Here is a 19,303-nt window from a genome sequence, read left to right as displayed (position 1 = left end):
AGAATGAAGCTTCAGTTGATCAGATTTGCAAAGCAGCAACTTGGTGGTCTTTGCATACCTTTACTAAATTATACCGTTTTGATGTCTTTCTCTTCAGAAGCAGTTTTTGGTTGAAAAGTTCTTCAGGCAGCTGTTTCAGTTTGATTCCTCTGCTTATGTTTTAATTTTTCGTTCATTTATGAGAAACGTTTTCTTGGGTATTACTATCCCAAACGTCACTAGCTCATGGACTCTTGCCAATTACATGAAAGAAAACATAATTTATGTAAGAACTTACCTGATAAATTAGTTTCTTTCATATTGGCAAGAGTCCATGAGACCCACCCTTTTTATGGTGGTGGTGTTTTTTTTGTATAAAGCACAATTATATTTCCAATTCCTTTTTTAATGCTTTTTACTCCTTTTTTTTCTATCACCCCACTACTTGGCTATTCGTTAAAACCGAATTGTGGGTGTGGTGAGGGGTGTATTTATAAACATTTTGAGGTTTGGGAATCTTTGCCCCTCCTGGTAGGATTGTATATCCCATACGTCACTAGCTCATGGACTCTTGCCAATATGAAAGAAATGAATTTATCAGGCAAGTTCTTAAATTGTTGTTGTGTGGAATACACGGTAGGAAAATGTTCAGAAACCCAGTCTAGTATTGGCTTATAGCCATGTTTCCCGTGCTTTTAATGCATGTTAGGCTACCCACTTAATTATTTCTTTCTCTTTTTTTAAATATTCCTGTAAATGTTCAGGTGAGAAAGTGAATATGCAAATAGTTACAGACCCAATAGTACTAAAATACATTGCCATTCACCCGCTATCTAGCAGCTTCCATTTCTTCAAGGGACATAACACAAGTAATGTTAGATGTTATGGCACATATTAGCTTGAGAATAATATGTAGATGTATTTAATAATTGTTCAAGAAATAAGTTTGTTTTTTTTCAAAAAGGCAATGGATGCTGCCATATTAAAACAGAGGTCCACCTTATACTTGTCCCTTGCTGTCCTAAGCAGAAGAGGTTATATTTGACACTAAAGCGGGCAAACAATGCCTGTTCGGAATAGAGCAATGTTAAGTTACTTTATCAGTTCATTCATAAGTTTCTTGCACCAACAGGACATATGAAAAGAAAACAGGCTTTTAAGTTATGGTGATGCCTGTTAATTTTGGAAGATAACAGTATTTGGGGGAAAAACAATTTTCAGAGCTAAATTACAGGGAAAGGGGACAATAAATGAGTTTTCTTTCTAATGACACGGTAAGTCCACGGATCATCAATTACTGTTGGGAATATCACTCCTGGCCAGCAGGGGGAGGCAAAGAGCATTACAGTAAAGCTGTTAAGTATCACTTCCCTACCCACAACCCCCAGTCATTCTCTTTGCCTGCGGTGCAAGGAGGAGGTGAAGTTTATGTCTGAACTACAATCAAGATTTTATTATTTTAAAGCAGAGTAGGTTTGCTCTGATCTTTCTTGGGGTCTAGCCTTAGCCCACGTCAGTCTCTTCAGTAGGGCAGTGGTGGCTTTTAAGCGATTGGAAACTTGTGGGGTACAATTTCTTCTGCATTTTCCCAAACAGGCTATCTGAATAGGGCAGCAAAACTGAGTAAGCTTACTCAGTCTTTCTTTTGTCCACAGGTCCATGTGAGGGATGGCACCCTCTCAAACCAGGTGAGCTGTCCTGCTGCCAGACGAATACCAAGGTAAGTGCCAATTATATTCTTTTTTATGAGGGAAAATCTGGCACTTATACAGCTTTAAGGCTGCAGGGATGTTTATATTACATTGGCTCTGTATATGGAGTTAATTCATGGCAGCTAGCAGGCACTGTATATGAGAAGAGTTTGTATTTATTGGTGGCTCAGTTTTTGGCTTTAGATCCGGGTAGACTGCTTGGAGACAGTTTTGGACTTAGACTGCTTGAATTTGTGGGTACTTTTCTGCAGACTTTATACGGCTGTGTATAGCAGAGGTACCTGATGTGCAATCTTTTTATCAGACCTTGGTCAGGATCAGGCCTGTGTTTAAACCAGTTACTCCTCCCTGGATTCTTAACCTTGTTCTTAAAGTGAAGGTAAAGTTACTTCTTTGAAACTCTAAAATTTTTTGCACAAAACGAATGAGTTTCATTTATCCTTTTTTTTTTTAAAATATTCTAAAGTAAGTTATAGCTGTTTGTACTCATTTGTTGTCGGCAAATTCAACCCTTTTTTTTTTTTTTTTTTTTTTCATGGGTTGATCAGTTTTTTTAATAGCCTATTGAAAATCTGTCAGTTAAGTGGCTGTAAATCGATGTCATCCGCCTCCCAGATGTGCGCATGTAATAAGATTTATTGCTTCAGCTAGAAATCAATGCGCGCTCCCGTTTCGCGCATGCCTAGTAGTAATATTATGGCAACGTATCAGATATTCAGAATGAAGCTGCTGTCTCTCTCGCATAACACATGCACACTTGTGATAAAGATTGACGATTCGCGTTTGCACAGATGATACTGAAATTGCGGTTGGCGCATGCGCTGTTTTAACAGAGACCTGTGAACGCACTTTAGGCAGACGTAGAAAGCGCATGGGACCGATCTCTACGCCAAACACTAGAAAAGCAGGAAGTAGTATATGGGAGGAGTCAGACATCGCAACGGTAGGGAGAGAACAATTTAGAAATAAAATACATTTAAAAAAAATTTGAGAAAATAACTTGGCGAATATGTTAGGGTGATATTAACAAAGGCATTAATGTATTGCAAATGCGTAAACTTTACCTTCACTTTAAGGTTTTACAGCAGGCTTCGTTTGAGCCTATGCATTCCTTAGATATTAAGTTATCATGGAAGGTTTTGTTTCTTATTTCTTCTGCTCAGAGTTTTGGAACTCTTGGCGCTGCAGTATGATTCACCTTAACTTTCATTCTGATAAAGTGGTTCTGCGTACTAAGTTTGGTTTCCTGCCTAAAGTTGTTTCGGTCAGAAAACTGTTGTTCCTTTGTGTAGTAACCCTTCTCATAAGATGTTGTGCGTGTGTTGAAATTCTATCTACAGGCAACTAAGGACTTTCGTCAGTCTTCTGCTTTGTTTCTTTCTCTGGGAAGCGCAAGGGTCAGAAAGCTACGGCTACTTTCTTTTTGGCTGAAGATTGCTGGACAGCAACCTTCTGAGAGAATCGCAGCTCATTCCACGAGGGCTGTTTCTTCTTCCTGGGCCTTCAAAAATGAAGCTTCTGTGGAACAAATTTGCAAGGCTGCAACTTGGTCCTCTTTGCATACTTTTTCCAAATTCTATAAATTGTATACTTTTGCCTCGGCTGAGACTGCTTTTGGGAGAACGGGTTCTTCAAGCAGTCGTGCCTTCTGTTTAGGTTACCTGTCTTGTCCCTCCCTTATCTGTGTCCTCTAGCTTGGGTATTGATTCCCAACAGTAATTGATTATGATCTGTTGACTACAGTGTCATTAGAAAGAAAACAAAATGTATGCTTACCTGATAAATTTCTTTCTTAACACGGTGAGACCACGGCCCGTCCTGTTTTTTGCAGGCAATTTCTTGGTTATATACACCTCAGGCACCTCTGCACCTTGTGTTATTTCCTTTCTCTCCTTTCCCTTGGTTGAATGACTGGGGGTTGTGGGTAGGGAAGTGATACTTAACAGCTTTGCTGTGGTGCTCTTTGCCGCCTCCTGCTGGCCAGGAGTGATATTCCCAATAGTAATTGATGATGATCCGTGGACTCACCGTGTAAAGAAAGAAATAAATTTATCAGGTAAGCATACATTTTTGTTTTATATATACTGCTAAAAACTTATTTTTCTATTTTTTTCCAAACCATTCATATTGCAATCTGAAAGTTTGAGTGCCCACTCCCATTAAAAAAGTATGCGTTTTGAAAGTTAAATGGACAATATACAGTAAAATTGTTGTACCCTTAAAGGGACAGTCAACTCTTTGAGATAATATAAAATGATAAATGGCATATAATAACGTCTGCAATATACGTTTGTTATTTATGTCCCCTTTTCCTGTAATTCCATTCTGAAATTGTGAGCTTTCCAGTTCCTGTTACAAATGGAAGTGCAGAACACTGTTATATTCCACACAGCCATTGGCTGCACTCTCTAGTGACCTATTTATCACTGTCCCCAATTGGCCACAGCAGATAAGGTAACAACCTAAGTTAATTCCATTGTGTTTATAAAAATGTACACTTGTATTTTTTAAAGTTTCATTAGCTGTTTAAATAGAACATCTACATGTTATTCTCAGACTAATCTTTACTTTGAATGCATCATCCTATGTAGCATTTATTTAGTGTTTAATTTACCTTTAATGTGTTTCCATTGACTTATTATACAAGCTGCAGAGTATAAAATATTGGAAATTGCTTGTTTTGGTTTATTTTTGTATACAAAATAGCATGATTTCCCTGCAAGCTCAACCTAAAATCAATCTCCTTGTTTTATCACTTTCTGTATACACACATGCTTCTTTATAATCTGTTTGTATAACAAAGCTCAATACTTAGAGGACAATTTTATTACTTCTCTATCTCCCACTGAGAGTGTAACTGCTTCTGCTGGCTATATTTACATAGCTTTTCTATAGCCAAAACTTAAAGGGACAGTAAACATTGAGAATGATATATAATTCTGCACATAGTGCATAATTATTTAGGATTATTTTAGCAACACCTTTATACATCTAAAGCATTTCCTGATTATTATTTTTTTTATTTATTTTTATCCTAAAGTTGGACTCCGCTCAAGGTTCTGCTGAGCAGGTTTTGTTTTTCAAATGCGCTTTAGATGTATAAGGTAATAAAACCGGAAATGCTTTAGATGTATACAGGTGCCGCTAAGATAATGCTATATAATTCTGCACTATGTGCAAAATTATATTTCTCTTGTTAAGTGTGTTCAGTCCACGGGTCATCCATTACTTATGGGATATATTCTCCTTCCCAACAGGAAGTTGCAAGAGGATCACCCAAGCAGAGCTGCTATATAGCTCTTCCCCTCACATGTCATATCCAGTCATTCTCTTGCAACCCTCAACAAAGAAGGAGGTCGTGAGAGGAGCTGGAGTTTTTACTTATCTATTCTTCAATCAAAAGTTTGTTATTTTAAATGGCACCGGAGTGTGCTGTTTTTCTATCTCAGGCAGTATTTGGAAGAAGAAACTGCCTTCGTTTTTTTCTATGATCTTAGCAGGCGTAACTAAGATCCACTGGCTGTTCTCGACATTCTGAGGAGTGGGGTAACTTCAGAAACTGGGGATAGCATGCGGGGTCCTCCGCAAATGAGGTATGTGCAGTACTTTATTTTCTGGGAATGGAATTGACTAAGAAAATACTGCTGTTACCGTATGATGTAAGTACAGCCTTAAATGCAGTAGTGGCAACTGGTATCAGGCTGATAAATGTATGCGCAGTAGAGTTATTTTCTAGGGACTAGAATTTGACTGAGAAAATACTGTTAAAACTGAAATAATACTTAAGCCTTATCTGCAGTGGTAGCGACTGGTAGCAGGCTTAGTGATAACTTTGCATGACATTGGAAAATGTTGTTTTTTAATAAAACGTTTACTGGCATGTTATTCGTTTTTGTGAGGTACTTTGGTGATAAATCTCTTTGGGCATGATTTTTTTCCACATGGCTAACATATTTTTCTGCATGGAAACCGTTATATCAGGGCTCCCACTGTTGTGATAGGAGTGGGAGGGACCTTGTTTTAGCGCCTTGTTGCGCAGTTAAAATTCTAGCACAGTCTTCCTGCTTCTTCCTCCTTGATCCAAGACTTCTCTAGAGAGCTCAGGGGTCTGCAAAATTCATTTGTGAGGGAGGTAATCAGTCACAGCAGATCTGTGACAGTGTGCTTGACTGTGATTAAAAGCGTTAAATCTTAATTGATATCTGTTTTATCCGTTTTGGGTATTGAGGGGTTAATCATCCTTTTGCTAATGGGTGCAATCCTCTGCTAATAATACACTTCTTGTTAAGAATTGTTTATATCTGTATTTTTGAAGCGCTGCAGCGTTTTTTATATTGCTTGTAAACTTATTGAAAGTGATTTCCAAGCTTGCTAGTTTCATTGCTAAGTCTGTTTAAACATGTCTGATTCAGAGGAAACTGTTTGTTCATCATGTTCAAAAGCCAATGTGGAGCCCAATAGAACGATGTGTACCAATTGTATTGATATTGCTTTGAATAAAAGTCAATCTGTACCGATAAAGAAACTATCACCAGACAACGAGGGGGAAGTTATGCCGCCTAACTCTCCTCACGTGTCAGTACCTGCGTCTCCTGCTCGGGAGATGCATAGGATTGAGACGCCAAGTACATCTAGGCCCTTACCAATCACTTTACATGATATGGCTAATGTTATGAAAAAAGTATTATATAATATGCCCGAATTAAGGGGCAAACGCGATAGCTCTTGGTTAAGGACAGAGCGCGCTGATGACACGAGAGCCATGTCTGATACTGCGTCACAATTTGCAGAACATGAGGACGGTGAGCTTCATTCTGTCGGTGACGGTTCTGATCCGGGGAGACCGGATTCAGAAATTTCAAATTTTAAATTTAAGCTTGAGAACCTCTGTGTTACTAGGGGAGGTATTAGCGGCTCTAAATGATTGCGACACGGTGGCAATTCCAGAGAAATTGTGTAGGTTGGATAGATACTATGCGGTACCGGTGTGTACTGACGTCTTTCCTATACCAAAAAGACTTACAGAAATTATTAGTAAGGAGTGGGATAGACCCGGTGTGCCTTTTTCCCCTCCCCCGATATTTAGAAAAATGTTCCCTATAGACGCCACCACACGAGACTTATGGCAGATGGTCCCTAAGGTGGAGGGAGCAGTTTCTACGTTAGCCAAGCGTACCACTATCCCGGTGGAGGATAGCTGTGCTTTCTCAGATCCAATGGATAAAAAATTAGAGGGTTATCTTAAGAAAATGTTTGTTCAACAGGGTTTTATATTGCAGCCTCTTGCATTCATTGCGCCTGTCACGGCTGCAGCGGCATTCTGGTTTGAGTCTCTGGAAGAGGCGATTCGCACAGAGCCATTGGATGAGGCTTTGAGCAAAGTTAGAACCCTTAAGCAAGCTAATGCGTTTGTTTCTGATGCCGTAGTACATCTAACCAAACTTACGGCTAAAAATTCTGGATTCGCCATACAGGCGCGCAGAGCGCTCTGGCTTAAATCCTGGTCAGCGGATGTAACTTCCAAGTCTAAGCTACTTAACATTCCTTTCAAAGGGCAGACCTTATTCGGGCCCGGCTTGAAGGAAATTATTGCTGACATTACGGGAGGTAAGGGCCACGCCCTTCCCCAGGACAGGGCCAAACCAAAGGCTAAACAGTCTAATTTTCATGCCTTTCGTAACTTCAAGGCAGGAGCAACATCGACTTCCTCCGCTCCAAAACAGGAAGGAACTACTGCTCGTTACAGACAGGGTTGGAAAGGCAACCAGTCATGGAACAAGGGCAAGCAGGCCAGAAAGCCTACTCCCGCCCCTAAGACAGCATGAAGACAGGGCCCCCTATCCGGAGACGGGTTTAGTGGGGGGCAGACTTTCTCTCTTTGCCCAGGCTTGGGCAAGAGATGTGCAGGATCCCTGGACGTTAAAGATTATATCTCAGGGATACCTTCAGGATTTCAAAACCTCTCCTCCACAAGGGAGGTTCCATCTTTCGAGGTTTTCGACAAACCTAGTAAAGAGAGAGGCATTTCTACAATGTGTACAAGACCTCTTAATCATGGGAGTGATCCACTCAGTTCCACGATTAGAACAGGGACAAGGATTTTACTCAAATCTATTTGTGGTTCCCAAAAAAGAGGGAACCTTCAGACCAATCTTGGACTTAAAGATCTTAAACAAATTCCTAAGGGTACCATCGTTCAAGATGGAAACCATTCGAACCATCCTACCCATGATCCAAGAGGGTCAATATATGACCACAGTGGACTTAAAGGATGCTTACCTTCATATACCGATTCGCAAAGATCATTATCGGTACCTAAGGTTTGCCTTTCTAGACAGGCATTACCAGTTTGTGGCTCTTCCCTTCGGGTTAGCCACGGCCCCGATAATTTTTACGAAGGTTCTGGGCTCACTTCTGGCGGTACTAAGACCACGAGGCATAGCGGTGGCTCCGTACCTAGACGACATTCTGATACAAGCGTCAAGTTTTCAGAATGCAAAGTCTCATACAGAGATAGTTCTAGCATTTCTGAGGTCGCATGGGTGGAAAGTGAACGTGGAAAAGAGTTCTGTTACCACTCACAAGGGTTCCTTTTCTAGGGACTCTTATAGATTCTGTAGAGATGAAGATTTACCTGACGGAGTCCAGGTTATCAAAGATTCTCAATGCTTGCCGTGTCCTTCATTCCGCTCCAAGCCCATCAGTAGCTCAGTGCATGGAGGTAATCGGCTTAATGGTTGCGGCAATGGACATAGTGCCATTTGCGCGCCTGCATCTCAGACCGCTGCAACTATGCATGCTCAGTCAATGGAACGGGGATTACTCAGATCTGTCCCCTTTGCTAAATCTGGACCAGGAGACCAGAGATTCTCTTCTCTGGTGGTTGTCACCGGTTCATCTGTCCAAAGGAATGACCTTTCGCAGACCAGATTGGACGATTGTAACAACGGATGCCAGCCTTCTAGGCTGGGGAGCAGTCTGGAATTCCCTGAAGGCTCAGGGATCGTGGACTCAGGAGGAGAAACTCCTTCCAATAAACATTCTAGAATTAAGAGCAATATTCAATGCTCTTCTAGCTTGGCCTCAGTTAGCAAAACTGAGGTTCATCAGATTTCAGTCGGACAATATCACGACTGTGGCTTACATCAATCATCAAGGGGGAACCAGGAGTTCCCTAGCGATGTTGGAAGTCTCGAAGTTAATTCGCTGGGCAGAGTCTCACTCTTGCCACCTGTCAGCGATTTACATCCCGGGCGTAGAGAACTGGGAGGCGGATTTCCTAAGTCGTCAGACTTTTCATCCGGGAGAGTGGGAACTTCACCCGGAGGTATTTGCTAAACTGATTCGTCGTTGGGGCAAACCGGATCTGGATCTCATGGCATCTCGCCAGAACGCGAAGCTTCCTTGTTACGGATCCAGGTCCAGGGACCCGGGAGCGGTGCTGGTAGATGCATTAGCAGCCCCTTGGGTTTTCACCATTTCCGTTGCTACCTCGACTGATTGCCAGGATCAAACAGGAGAGGGCAGTGGTAATTCTGATAGCGCCTGTGTGGCCACGCAGGACCTGGTATGCAGACCTAGTGGACATGTCGTCCTGTCCACCATGGTCTCTTCCTCTGAGGCAGGACCTTCTAATTCAGGGTCCTTTCAACCATCCAAACCTATTTTCTCTGAGGCTGACTGCCTGGAAATTGAACGCTTGATTCTGTCAAAGCGTGGGTTTTCGGATTCGGTTATTGATACATTAATACAGGCTCGGAAACCTGTGACCAGAAAAATTTACCATAAGATATGGCGTAAATATTTATATTGGTGCGAATCCAAGAGTTACTCATGGAGTAAGGTTAGGATTCCTAGGATATTGGCTTTTCTACAAGAGGGTTTAGAAAAGGGTTTATCCGCTAGTTCGCTAAAGGGACAGATTTCAGCTCTGTCTATTCTTTTACACAAACGTCTGGCAGAGAATCCAGACGTCCAGGCCTTTTGTCATGCTTTGGCTAGAATTAAGCCTGTGTTTAAAGCTGTTGCTCCTCCGTGGAGCTTAAACTTGGTTCTTAAAGTTCTTCAGGGTGTTCCGTTTGAACCCCTTCATTCCATTGATATTAAGCTTTTATCTTGGAAAGTTTTGTTTTTGATGGCTATTTCCTCGGCTCGAAGAGTCTCCGAGTTATCTGCCTTACATTGTGATTCTCCTTATCTGATCTTTCATTCAGACAAGGTAGTACTGCGTACTAAACCTGGGTTTTTGCCTAAGGTTGTTTCTAACAGGAATATCAATCAAGAGATTATTGTTCCATCATTATGTCCTAATCCTTCTAAGAAGGAACATATTTTGCATAATCTGGATGTGGTCCGTGCTCTGAAGTTCTACTTACAGGCAACTAAAGATTTTAGACCAACTTCTTCTCTGTTTGTCGTTTACTCTGGACAGAGGAGAGGTCAAAAGGCTTCGGCTACCTCTCTCTCTTTTTGGCTTCGTAGCATAATACGTTTAGCCTATGAGACTGCTGGACAGCAGCCTCCTGAAAGAATTACAGCTCATTCCACTAGAGCTGTGGCTTCCACCTGGGCCTTTAAGAATGAGGCCTCTGTTGAACAGATTTGCAAGGCTGCAACTTGGTCTTCACTTCATACTTTTTCCAAATTTTACAAATTTGACACTTTCGCTTCTTCGGAGGCTGGTTTTGGGAGGTTCTACAGGCAGTGGTTCCTTCTGTTTAATGTTCCTGCCTTGTCCCTCCCATCATCCGTGTACTTAGCTTTGGTATGGGTATCCCATAAGTAATGGATGACCCGTGGACTGAACACACTTAACAAGAGAACATAATTTATGCTTACCTGATAAATTTATTTCTCTTGTGTTCAGTCCACGGCCCGCCCTGTCTTTTTAAGGCAGGTTCTAAATTTTAAAATTATAACTCCAGTCACCACTGCACCTTATAGTTTCTCCTTTCTCGTCTTGTTTCGGTCGAATGACTGGATATGACATGTGAGGGGAGGAGCTATATAGCAGCTCTGCTTGGGTGATCCTCTTGCAACTTCCTGTTGGGAAGGAGAATATATCCCATAAGTAATGGATGACCCGTGGACTGAACATACTACAAGAGAAATACATTTATCAGGTAAGCATAAATTGTTATTTTGAATATTTACTGTCCCTTTTAAAGGGACAGTCAACCCAGACAGCTTTTAAATCATAAAATAGAGTTTAAAACGATTATTATTAAATGTAGCCCAATTTTCAACAATATTGGTTTAGCATGTAAAAAGACTTAAGATGTTCGTTTCTGTAGTTCAAAAATGTCCGTCTGCCCCCTCCCCTATTTCGTCACAAGTGTCTTCTCGCATTCACTTTTCTATTGTACATGCTCCCAGCGTTTGCGCATGGGCCGATTTTTTTTTTTTTTTTTTTTTTTTTAAAACGGAACAGAAAGTAACCGCTCAGTACACAGCAGTTTCCTATGTGAGACGTACGATTGTGCTTTGCTTGATCAGGATTGTTCTTTGCTTGATCGGTTGAAGAAGTCCCCCCTTGACGAAAATAGTCGCATTGCGCATGCACAAACGCTGGAAGCGTGTAAAATAGAAAAGTGAATGCGAAAGACACTTGTGACGAAATAGGGGAGGGGGCAGGCGGACATTTTTAAACTACAGAAACTAACATAGTAAGTCTTATTACATGCTAAAGCAATATTGTTGAAAATTGGGCTACATTTAAAAATAATAATTTTAAACTCTATGATTTAAAAGCCGTTTTAGGTTGACTGTCCCTTTTTAAAGGGACACTGAACCCAAAAATTGTTTTTCATTCGTGATACAGAGAGCATGAAATTTTAAGCAACCAATTTTCTCCTATTAAATTTTCTTCATTCTCTTGGTATCTTTATTTGAAAAGCAAGAATGTAATTTTAGATGCCGGCCCATTTTTGGTGAACAACCTGGGTTGTTCTTGTTTATTGGTTGTTGAAATTATCCACCAATCAAAAAAATGCTTAGATGCCTTTTTCAAATAAAGATAGCAAGAGAACGAAGAAAAATTGATAAAAGAGCATGCAATTTTAAGCAACTTTCTAATTTGGGTTCAGTGTCCCTTTTTAAGTATAAAAACTAATTATAGGTAGGGATACCACAGACCAAACAGCTATTTTAAAATGCTGATATAATTGCAAATGAGCTATTTGTAAATCATTTAAAACACTTCAGTATTATAGTAAAGTGGATCGGGTGAGACAAATGTAGTGTAGACTGTCCTCTTGACCTCTAGAAAGGGGGGAATTCCCTCACATTATGGCTTGTGGACTCTCACCATCAAATTAATGTTAAATGCTTGTTTAATATGGTCTCTGTATCCCCTGCCCCTGATCTCCCCCCCCCCCCCCAATAAAAAATGAAGAGAGAAATAGCAACAGCTTTTAGACCACTGGTTTTCAAACCTCTCCTCAAGCCTCCCCAACAGGCCCTGTGTTCAGGATTACCTTGGGTGAAAGCAGGTAAAATGTTTTCTAATCAGCTGATTATTTATTAACCTGTGCTCTATTTCTATTTTAACTGTTGCTAAGTGAGCTTTGTAGAGTAACTGTCTTTTTTTCCTTTCCCTAGCAAATACACTGTTATAGTGTCTAGTGAACAGCGACAAAGTTATAAGGATGACTTTAATTCAGAATATGATGAGTATCGGAGCTTGCATGCCAGAGTTGAAAAGGTGACTAGGAAATTTCATCGGCTTGATGCACAGCGCAAGCGGCTTTCTCCTAATTCTAAGGAGTATAAGGTAAATTTATGACCTCAGGATTTTAAAATAAGTGTTCTGCAATATTACATGGTCCATTTATGTTTAGTTCCAAGACACAATTATTGTCCTTTCATTGTTTTGTAGAAGGAAAGTGATAATCATTTTCCAGCTTGTGAATCCCTGAAATGCTTGCTATATTTAATGCGAGCTGTAAGTGGCAGCATTTTGTTTCTCTTTACCCTATATTGGGGAATTAGTGTCTGTGTATAAATATATGCAATGGCGTTGCTATGTATGTGCCTATATAAAAGGAACCTAAGTGTAACAGATGAACATTACCATTAATATATTTTATTAGTGAAGTTAGCTTAGAAATTCTAATGCAAAAGTAACATGCACTTCATTAGTGCATGTAATGTTTTTAATGACCAATGATAGCAATGTGTTTAACCCTTTCAAAGGGGTAAACACAAAGTAGCACTTGCAGCTCTCATGAAAGACACAGCCGGGTTACCACAATCATGCTCAGAGGCTGCAAGTATCCCAAAGCTGTGCTGTAATTCCTGCACACCGAGGTAAACGGTTATCTAAGGTCAGTAAGGAGAAAATTACATGGGGCATTGAATTGAAAGGTTTTCTGTATAGCATAAAGAGCTCCTGTTTTTATTTTGTTCTGTTTTGTAATAAACAAGTAGATTTTGTATTCTTTACCATTAAACTGTGCAGTTGCTTAGCCCTATGTATGTACCCTGCACTACAGAACAGACTGCACTGTAAAACTGTAATAAAGCTGATGTTGAAACAAACAGGAATGCGTGAGTGTGCACACGTCCATCAGCATAAAAGCAAAAGTTTTTTGTTTTTTTCTGCTATAAAATAGAAAATAAACGTAATACATCATATACAAAAGTATGTATAATGATTGTGGTTAAAGGGCCATTATAGTCCGAAAAATTCCATGTTTTAATCTGATAAAGCATGTCATTTTAAGACCATCGACCCTGTAGTACTGTGTGTTTAACCCCTTTGCAGATCCAATCAGCAGCGCTAGTCTCACGACTCAGATGTAAAACTAGCTCGCTACTGATTGGATCAGCAGTGTGCTCTGCGGATCCCCAGCAGCACTTCTACTGTTTAACACCTTTGCTAAGGTTAAACACACAGTACTTAAAATGACATACTCTATCGGATTAGAGCATGGAATTGTTCTACTATAAATGCCCCTAATGTTTTCAAAAAACCCTAGGTAATCCTCAATTTGTATGCTAGCTTATTCACGATTAATTATTCCCATTTTCTTTATTTTTAGGTTTTACATGAAGAAGTTCTTCAGGAATACCGTAAATTTAAAGAGGTATGTGTGTTCTATAATGAATAGAAGTCTAGCTTAAATGGGCATTAAGCACAACTTTTTCCCACACTCCTTAAGAAGCCAAAAAGCAAAATCTGTTGCCTGCAAATGAAGACTGGCTCAGGCAATTTATAGCATTTTGAAAACTTGCATCTATAGCTTTTTGGTCTCTAAGTAGTGTGGTACAAGTTACATATGTTCTTTAAAAGTGAATAAACACCCTTCATTCATATATTCATTTCCATAAACTTTGTATTCAGCAGATTGGTTTTTCACCACTTAGTATTTCTCAGTGTACAATCTTGTACGTAACTATAATAAACAGACACCGGTAGCATTCACTTACAATATTTAATACTTTTTTTTTTTTTCTCTCCCCCTAGACAAGTCCTAATTATTATGAAGAAAAGTACAGATGCGAGTATCTACACAACAAGCTTGCTCATATTAAAAGACTAATAGGAGAATTTGACCAACGGCGGGCAGATTCCTGGCATTAAACCTCTGCAAAAACAAGATGTGAATAGTTAATGTTATTTATTTAAAATTCCACGTGTTATGCCAGGATTAAGGAAAAAATGAAACCTTTTTCAGGAGTTTCAGTATTAGTAGACTTGAGGGTTTATTTCAGTTTTTTTTCCTTTCCCCCTGTCTTATCCTGCTTATTTAAAAGCTGCTTTCCTTTCTTGTCCTTTTGACTTGCATTTATCTATGTAAATCAGTGTAGAAACTGGATTCCTAGTGCCTACACTTGATAAGCTGCACATTTTTATTTTATTTTTTATGTAGCAAAATGATGTGCTTTTTGGATAAATGTGTCATTACCTTTAATTCAAACTCTTTGCCTTAAGTGGCAAAAGGTTTAAAAAAAAATTTGCACAAAATATAAAAAACAAAACTCTATTGTTTGGAGGGATCCGGGACAAAAGCATATAATATATGAAATTTATATCAGTCTTAACTTGTGACATGGACCCCCAATGCAATGGATGCCTTAAGGTGTTTGTTTATATACTTAGCACTTCCCATGTAACTGAAACAACGGGAAGCACACTGTGGCCTATCAGCGTCCTGGCGTGTGCTTGTATGCGTGCAAGGGCTGTGTGGGTGTGAGCATGCATGATGAAAACAAAGCTGCTATTTAATAGGCCAAACGCTCAGGTTTAAGGAACTGACGAGTGTTGTAGGGTTTTTCCTATGAATTTGCTACTATTGTGGAAAACTAATGCATTTCCATTTCAACTCTTTTGTCAGCTTTATTAACAGTGAGGGAAGAGTACAAAGAAACCCTTCATGTTCTGAAGGGGCTTGCTTTTTGTGAAGGGGTTTAACATACTTTATGGGCAAAAAGTAAAAATGTAAAAAAAAAATTATATATATATATAAAATTTAACCATGTAGGTGACCTATTTATATACTGAAATAAAGTATTTTTGAAGAGATATGCAAAGAAGCTATTACCTACATGTATATTTAAAGTGTTTCTTTTCTCCTGGGAGCCAGGAATAAAACAAAGTATAAATCTCTAACTTAAAGAAAATACTGTGATCATCAAACGGCACAAATTTGCATTTCATGCAATTACCAGTTTACTTTGTTATAATTTTATCATGTGGGAACAGAAGTTTGGTTCAAACTCAAAATGACCTGAGCATTCTGAATAAACCTTTAACACTTTTTTTTTTTTCCTTTTTTTTTTTTTCCCTTCTCATTCAAGAAGTGCTGCCAATGAAAAAGGGAAGCATTATGTTTACAGATGTGATTTACTGGTTTGTTTGCCAAAATGTTGTTTAATATCTGTAATAAACATTGCCTCCAGCATCAAAACCAGTTGCTTTTAGTTTTCTGTAAACCAAAATGTTAGGGCAATATTCAGATGTTAAATCGGACTAGGGTTAGGGGTACACCTTTTAATCTGAGAAATGACTGATACATAGTTATAAAAGCTACGATTTATTTTAGAGATAATATATTGATATTGCATACTCCTTTATATGTAACATATATTCAAGAAAGTCTGAATTATCCCCCCCAGTTTTTGACACTGATAATCGTGTAGCGTGTCTCAAGACCTGATCCCTTCAGTAATTTAACTAAGTTCTTGCCTGTTTTGAGGGCTTCTAGAAGTGCACTAACCATGCTCTGAAAATCAGTGTTTTGTTAGTCTGATAGGCAGGGATGCTTTCTGTACCCAGTACGTATACACATTAAAAGATTGCCGTAAATGAACCTGTTCATATAGGGTTTTGTCTATTTTACTGGAAGTTGTTAAAAAAATAGACTGAACTAAAATGCATTTCATACAGCATGTATCCATATAAAAAAGAAATCCAGCAATTTGTATTTATCAGTTCCATTGTTACAGATATTTTCTTTTCTTTTTATTTACCTTGTAAACATATTTATTTCTGGTTTACAGAATAATTGTTAATGCTGGAGGATACCTTTTCAAAATAACTGAGGTTTTAAAAAAAAAAACACGATATTCTAACATAGGAATTCTATAGGCCTAATATTCTTATACTATTTCTTGAGTCTACATTCCTGTTGAACCAGACATAACATCCAGATTGTTTCATTGACAGTTAACTAGGTACTACATAACATTTCCTTTTTTTTTTTTTTTTTTTTTAAAGTGTTCATTGGCTATGGATAACTTATTTTGTTGTACGTGTGTTAGTAAACAAATCAAATTGTAAATGTCTGTATACCAGAGTGCTAATTGTAACGGACAACGTGTATTACACCAAGTATTTAGAAATGAACACCACAAACTTAAAACTAAACGTAGAGAATAGATTGAAGTTTCTCATTTATGAATTTTTCTCAATTACCATTTTAGCATCTTTGTGGAATCTTACTGTTCACATCCTATATGCCAGTCTGATTTCATTTTTTTTTCACTTCTTCAATATCCTGTGATGGTTGCTTGTAACAGTCTTAGTTTTTTATGTTTGACTGATGTCCAGAAATGTATTTGTGCTAAATATGTATTTTTCCCCCCTCCAACTCTTATGCTTTACTCTGTGGTGCAAGCAATTTAAAGCCTGTATCATACAGCTCAAAACTTGGATCTCATTATTCTATAGCAGCCAAGGTTCACTTGCCCTTGTGATACTGAAGGTTCTTGTTCAAAAATAATTGTAACTGCTACTTGGGCTCTATTTACATCTTTGTGGAAACTGAATAAAAGGACCATGTCACTCACATAAATCCAGTGTACTTGGTATATTTAAAAAAAAAAAAAAAGTTCCTTCCTACCCATCAGCAGTGGCCTTAATCTAAAATCCTTTTCGAAATAGCCTTACTCCCTGCCTAACTGATGTTGGCACCTCCAAAGTTCCATTGCTTCTTGTATGTGTGCATGCTCCTGATGTTTACTTGTATTAAAATCATTTTAATCTGAAATATGCTGTCTACTACAGGATGGAAAGGGCTTTCAATTTATCAGGATTTTGAAAAAGCCATAATGTTGGCTTAAAGTTTTTTTTTATTATATGAAGTTCTTTTAAATAAGGGACAGGTTTAAAGAATGTTCCCAGAGTATTACATTTTGAAAAGCAGCCTGTGATTGGTAAACTCTTAAAGGTATTAGATTGTATTCCCAACAAACATTTTCCATGTTGTTGGCAGTTTTTACCTATTGTATCACTGTTACTTAATGCTTTTCTTTAAAAAGCCATGCCATGCAGATTTATTCCTAAACTGGCACTTGAAAAAGCTTCAGAAACCCCTTGGCATGAAACAAAGTATTCCATTTTATGATTTTTATTTTGATCCCTGGTATTTTCTGGAATTTGCAACATAACTTATACACACCTACACTACTACTTAAAGTGATAATAAACCCATATTTTTCATGATTCAGATAGAGCATGCAATTGTAAGCAACTTTCTCCTTTAGTCATATATAAATTTATATTCGTTCTCTTGAACTCTTTATTTAAAAAGCCGGAATGTAAAGCTTAGGAGCCCGTCCCATTTTAGGTTCAGCTCCCTGAATAGCGCTTGCTTTATTGGTGGCTTCATTTAGCCACCAATAAGCAAGCGTAACCCAGGTTTTGAACCAAAAATGGGCCAGCTCCTAAGCTTTACATTCCTGCCTTTTTTTTTTTTTTTTTTTTTTTTTTTTTTAAGTATAGCAAGAGAACAAATAATTTGATAATAGGAGTAAATTAGAAAGTTGATTAAAATTGCATGTTCTATCTGAATCATGAAAGAAAAATGTTTAGTATCCCTTTAAGCAGAAGTGGCGGTGTACTGCACTTGTTCTGTGTTAAGCAATACATAGGAGTAATTAAAGTTTACATTGGCTGTTAATTCTGCACAAATTTAAGTGTTATATTTTCTCATATGTTCCAAACATGCTGTTTTTAGAAAAATCCAGAAGCTAAAATTTCATTTGGGGTATTTCTATTTGCTATTTTTGAGCCAATGTTGCCCCATTATGTTCAAAAATTAAGTTGTTTAATAAAATGTTAACTTTGCAAATATTGTGTCCTTTTTTTTTTCTTTTTCATGTATATTTCAATTTAACTAGTTAACTACAACAGCACATTTTAGGCAAAACAGTCTTGCTTTGTATTAAGTGGCAACATACTAGTTCCATACACTTGCGAAAACATAATTTGTTTACCTGATACATTTTCTTCTATAAGATACGACGAGTCCACGGATTCATCCTTTACTTGTGGGATATTATCCTCCTGCTAACAGGAAGTGGCAAAGAGCACCAAAGCAGAGCTGTCTATATAGCTCCTCCCTTAGCTCCACCCCCAGTCATTCTCTTTGCCTACTCTAAGTAGGAAGGGTAAAGTGAAAGAGGTGATAAAAAAATTTTTTATTTTCTTCAAGCAAGAGTTTTTTATAAATGGTACCGGTGTGTACTGTTTTCTCTCAGGCAGCAGATGGATGAAGACTTCTGCCTGGAGGCTGATGATCTTAGCATTTGTCACTCAGATCCAGAGCAGTTCCCACAGAATGGCTGAGGAGTGCTTAAGAAACTTCAGTGTGAGGAACGTTTTTCATGCTTTAAGCAGTGAGGTATGTTCAGTCATTTTTTTTTCTGGAGAGACTGTGGTATTTCAGAATTGGCTGAAAGTATCCCCATGAGGGTAAGGGTAAGCAGTAATCCTAAGAGAAGAGGTCTATTACTAAGCTTGCATATAGGGGCTAAGAAAAAAATGGTTGACACTGAGTTTGAATGTTTGTGGGCAAACGTTTATTGAACTGGGAGTGCTGATAATGTTTTTGGCAGTAACGTTTTTGAGGCTTTATTAGAGGGTACACTTGGCTTCTTTTTTAGGTTTAAGAACCCACATGGCTAGTTTGGGACCGCTCTGATGCGGTTCATTAGAGCTGAGAGACATCGAGTAAGATGGGCGGGGCCTATTTTCGCGCCTCAGTTGCGCAGTTGTATTTGCAAGGCAAGCAGCAAGCTCCAACTCCAGTAGGCCCTTGTGGAAGTATTGGGCCAAATCGAAGCTTTATCCCTGTTTTCCAGATCCCTGAGGGCAGGTAGGTGCCACA

General features: G+C 38.6%; 1 protein-coding gene across 1 annotated transcript in view; it reads left to right on the top strand.

Annotated features, from left to right (window-relative positions):
- ELL2 (elongation factor for RNA polymerase II 2) overlaps window positions 1-18,265 on the top strand; it is a 168,791-nt gene extending 150,526 nt beyond the window's left edge. Inside the window, exons 10-12 of the mRNA XM_053701504.1 lie at window positions 12,291-12,462; window positions 13,733-13,777; window positions 14,158-18,265. Coding sequence (XP_053557479.1) covers window positions 12,291-12,462; window positions 13,733-13,777; window positions 14,158-14,274 — 334 coding nt within the window. The 3' untranslated portion in view covers window positions 14,275-18,265. The remainder of the gene's footprint in view (window positions 1-12,290; window positions 12,463-13,732; window positions 13,778-14,157) is intronic.
- Window positions 18,266-19,303: the final 1,038 nt, after the last annotated feature.

This window comes from Bombina bombina, chromosome 2 (genome assembly GCF_027579735.1).
Source record: "Bombina bombina isolate aBomBom1 chromosome 2, aBomBom1.pri, whole genome shotgun sequence".
NCBI lineage: Eukaryota > Metazoa > Chordata > Amphibia > Anura > Bombinatoridae > Bombina > Bombina bombina.
This window is presented reverse-complemented; position numbering and strand designations above follow the sequence as displayed.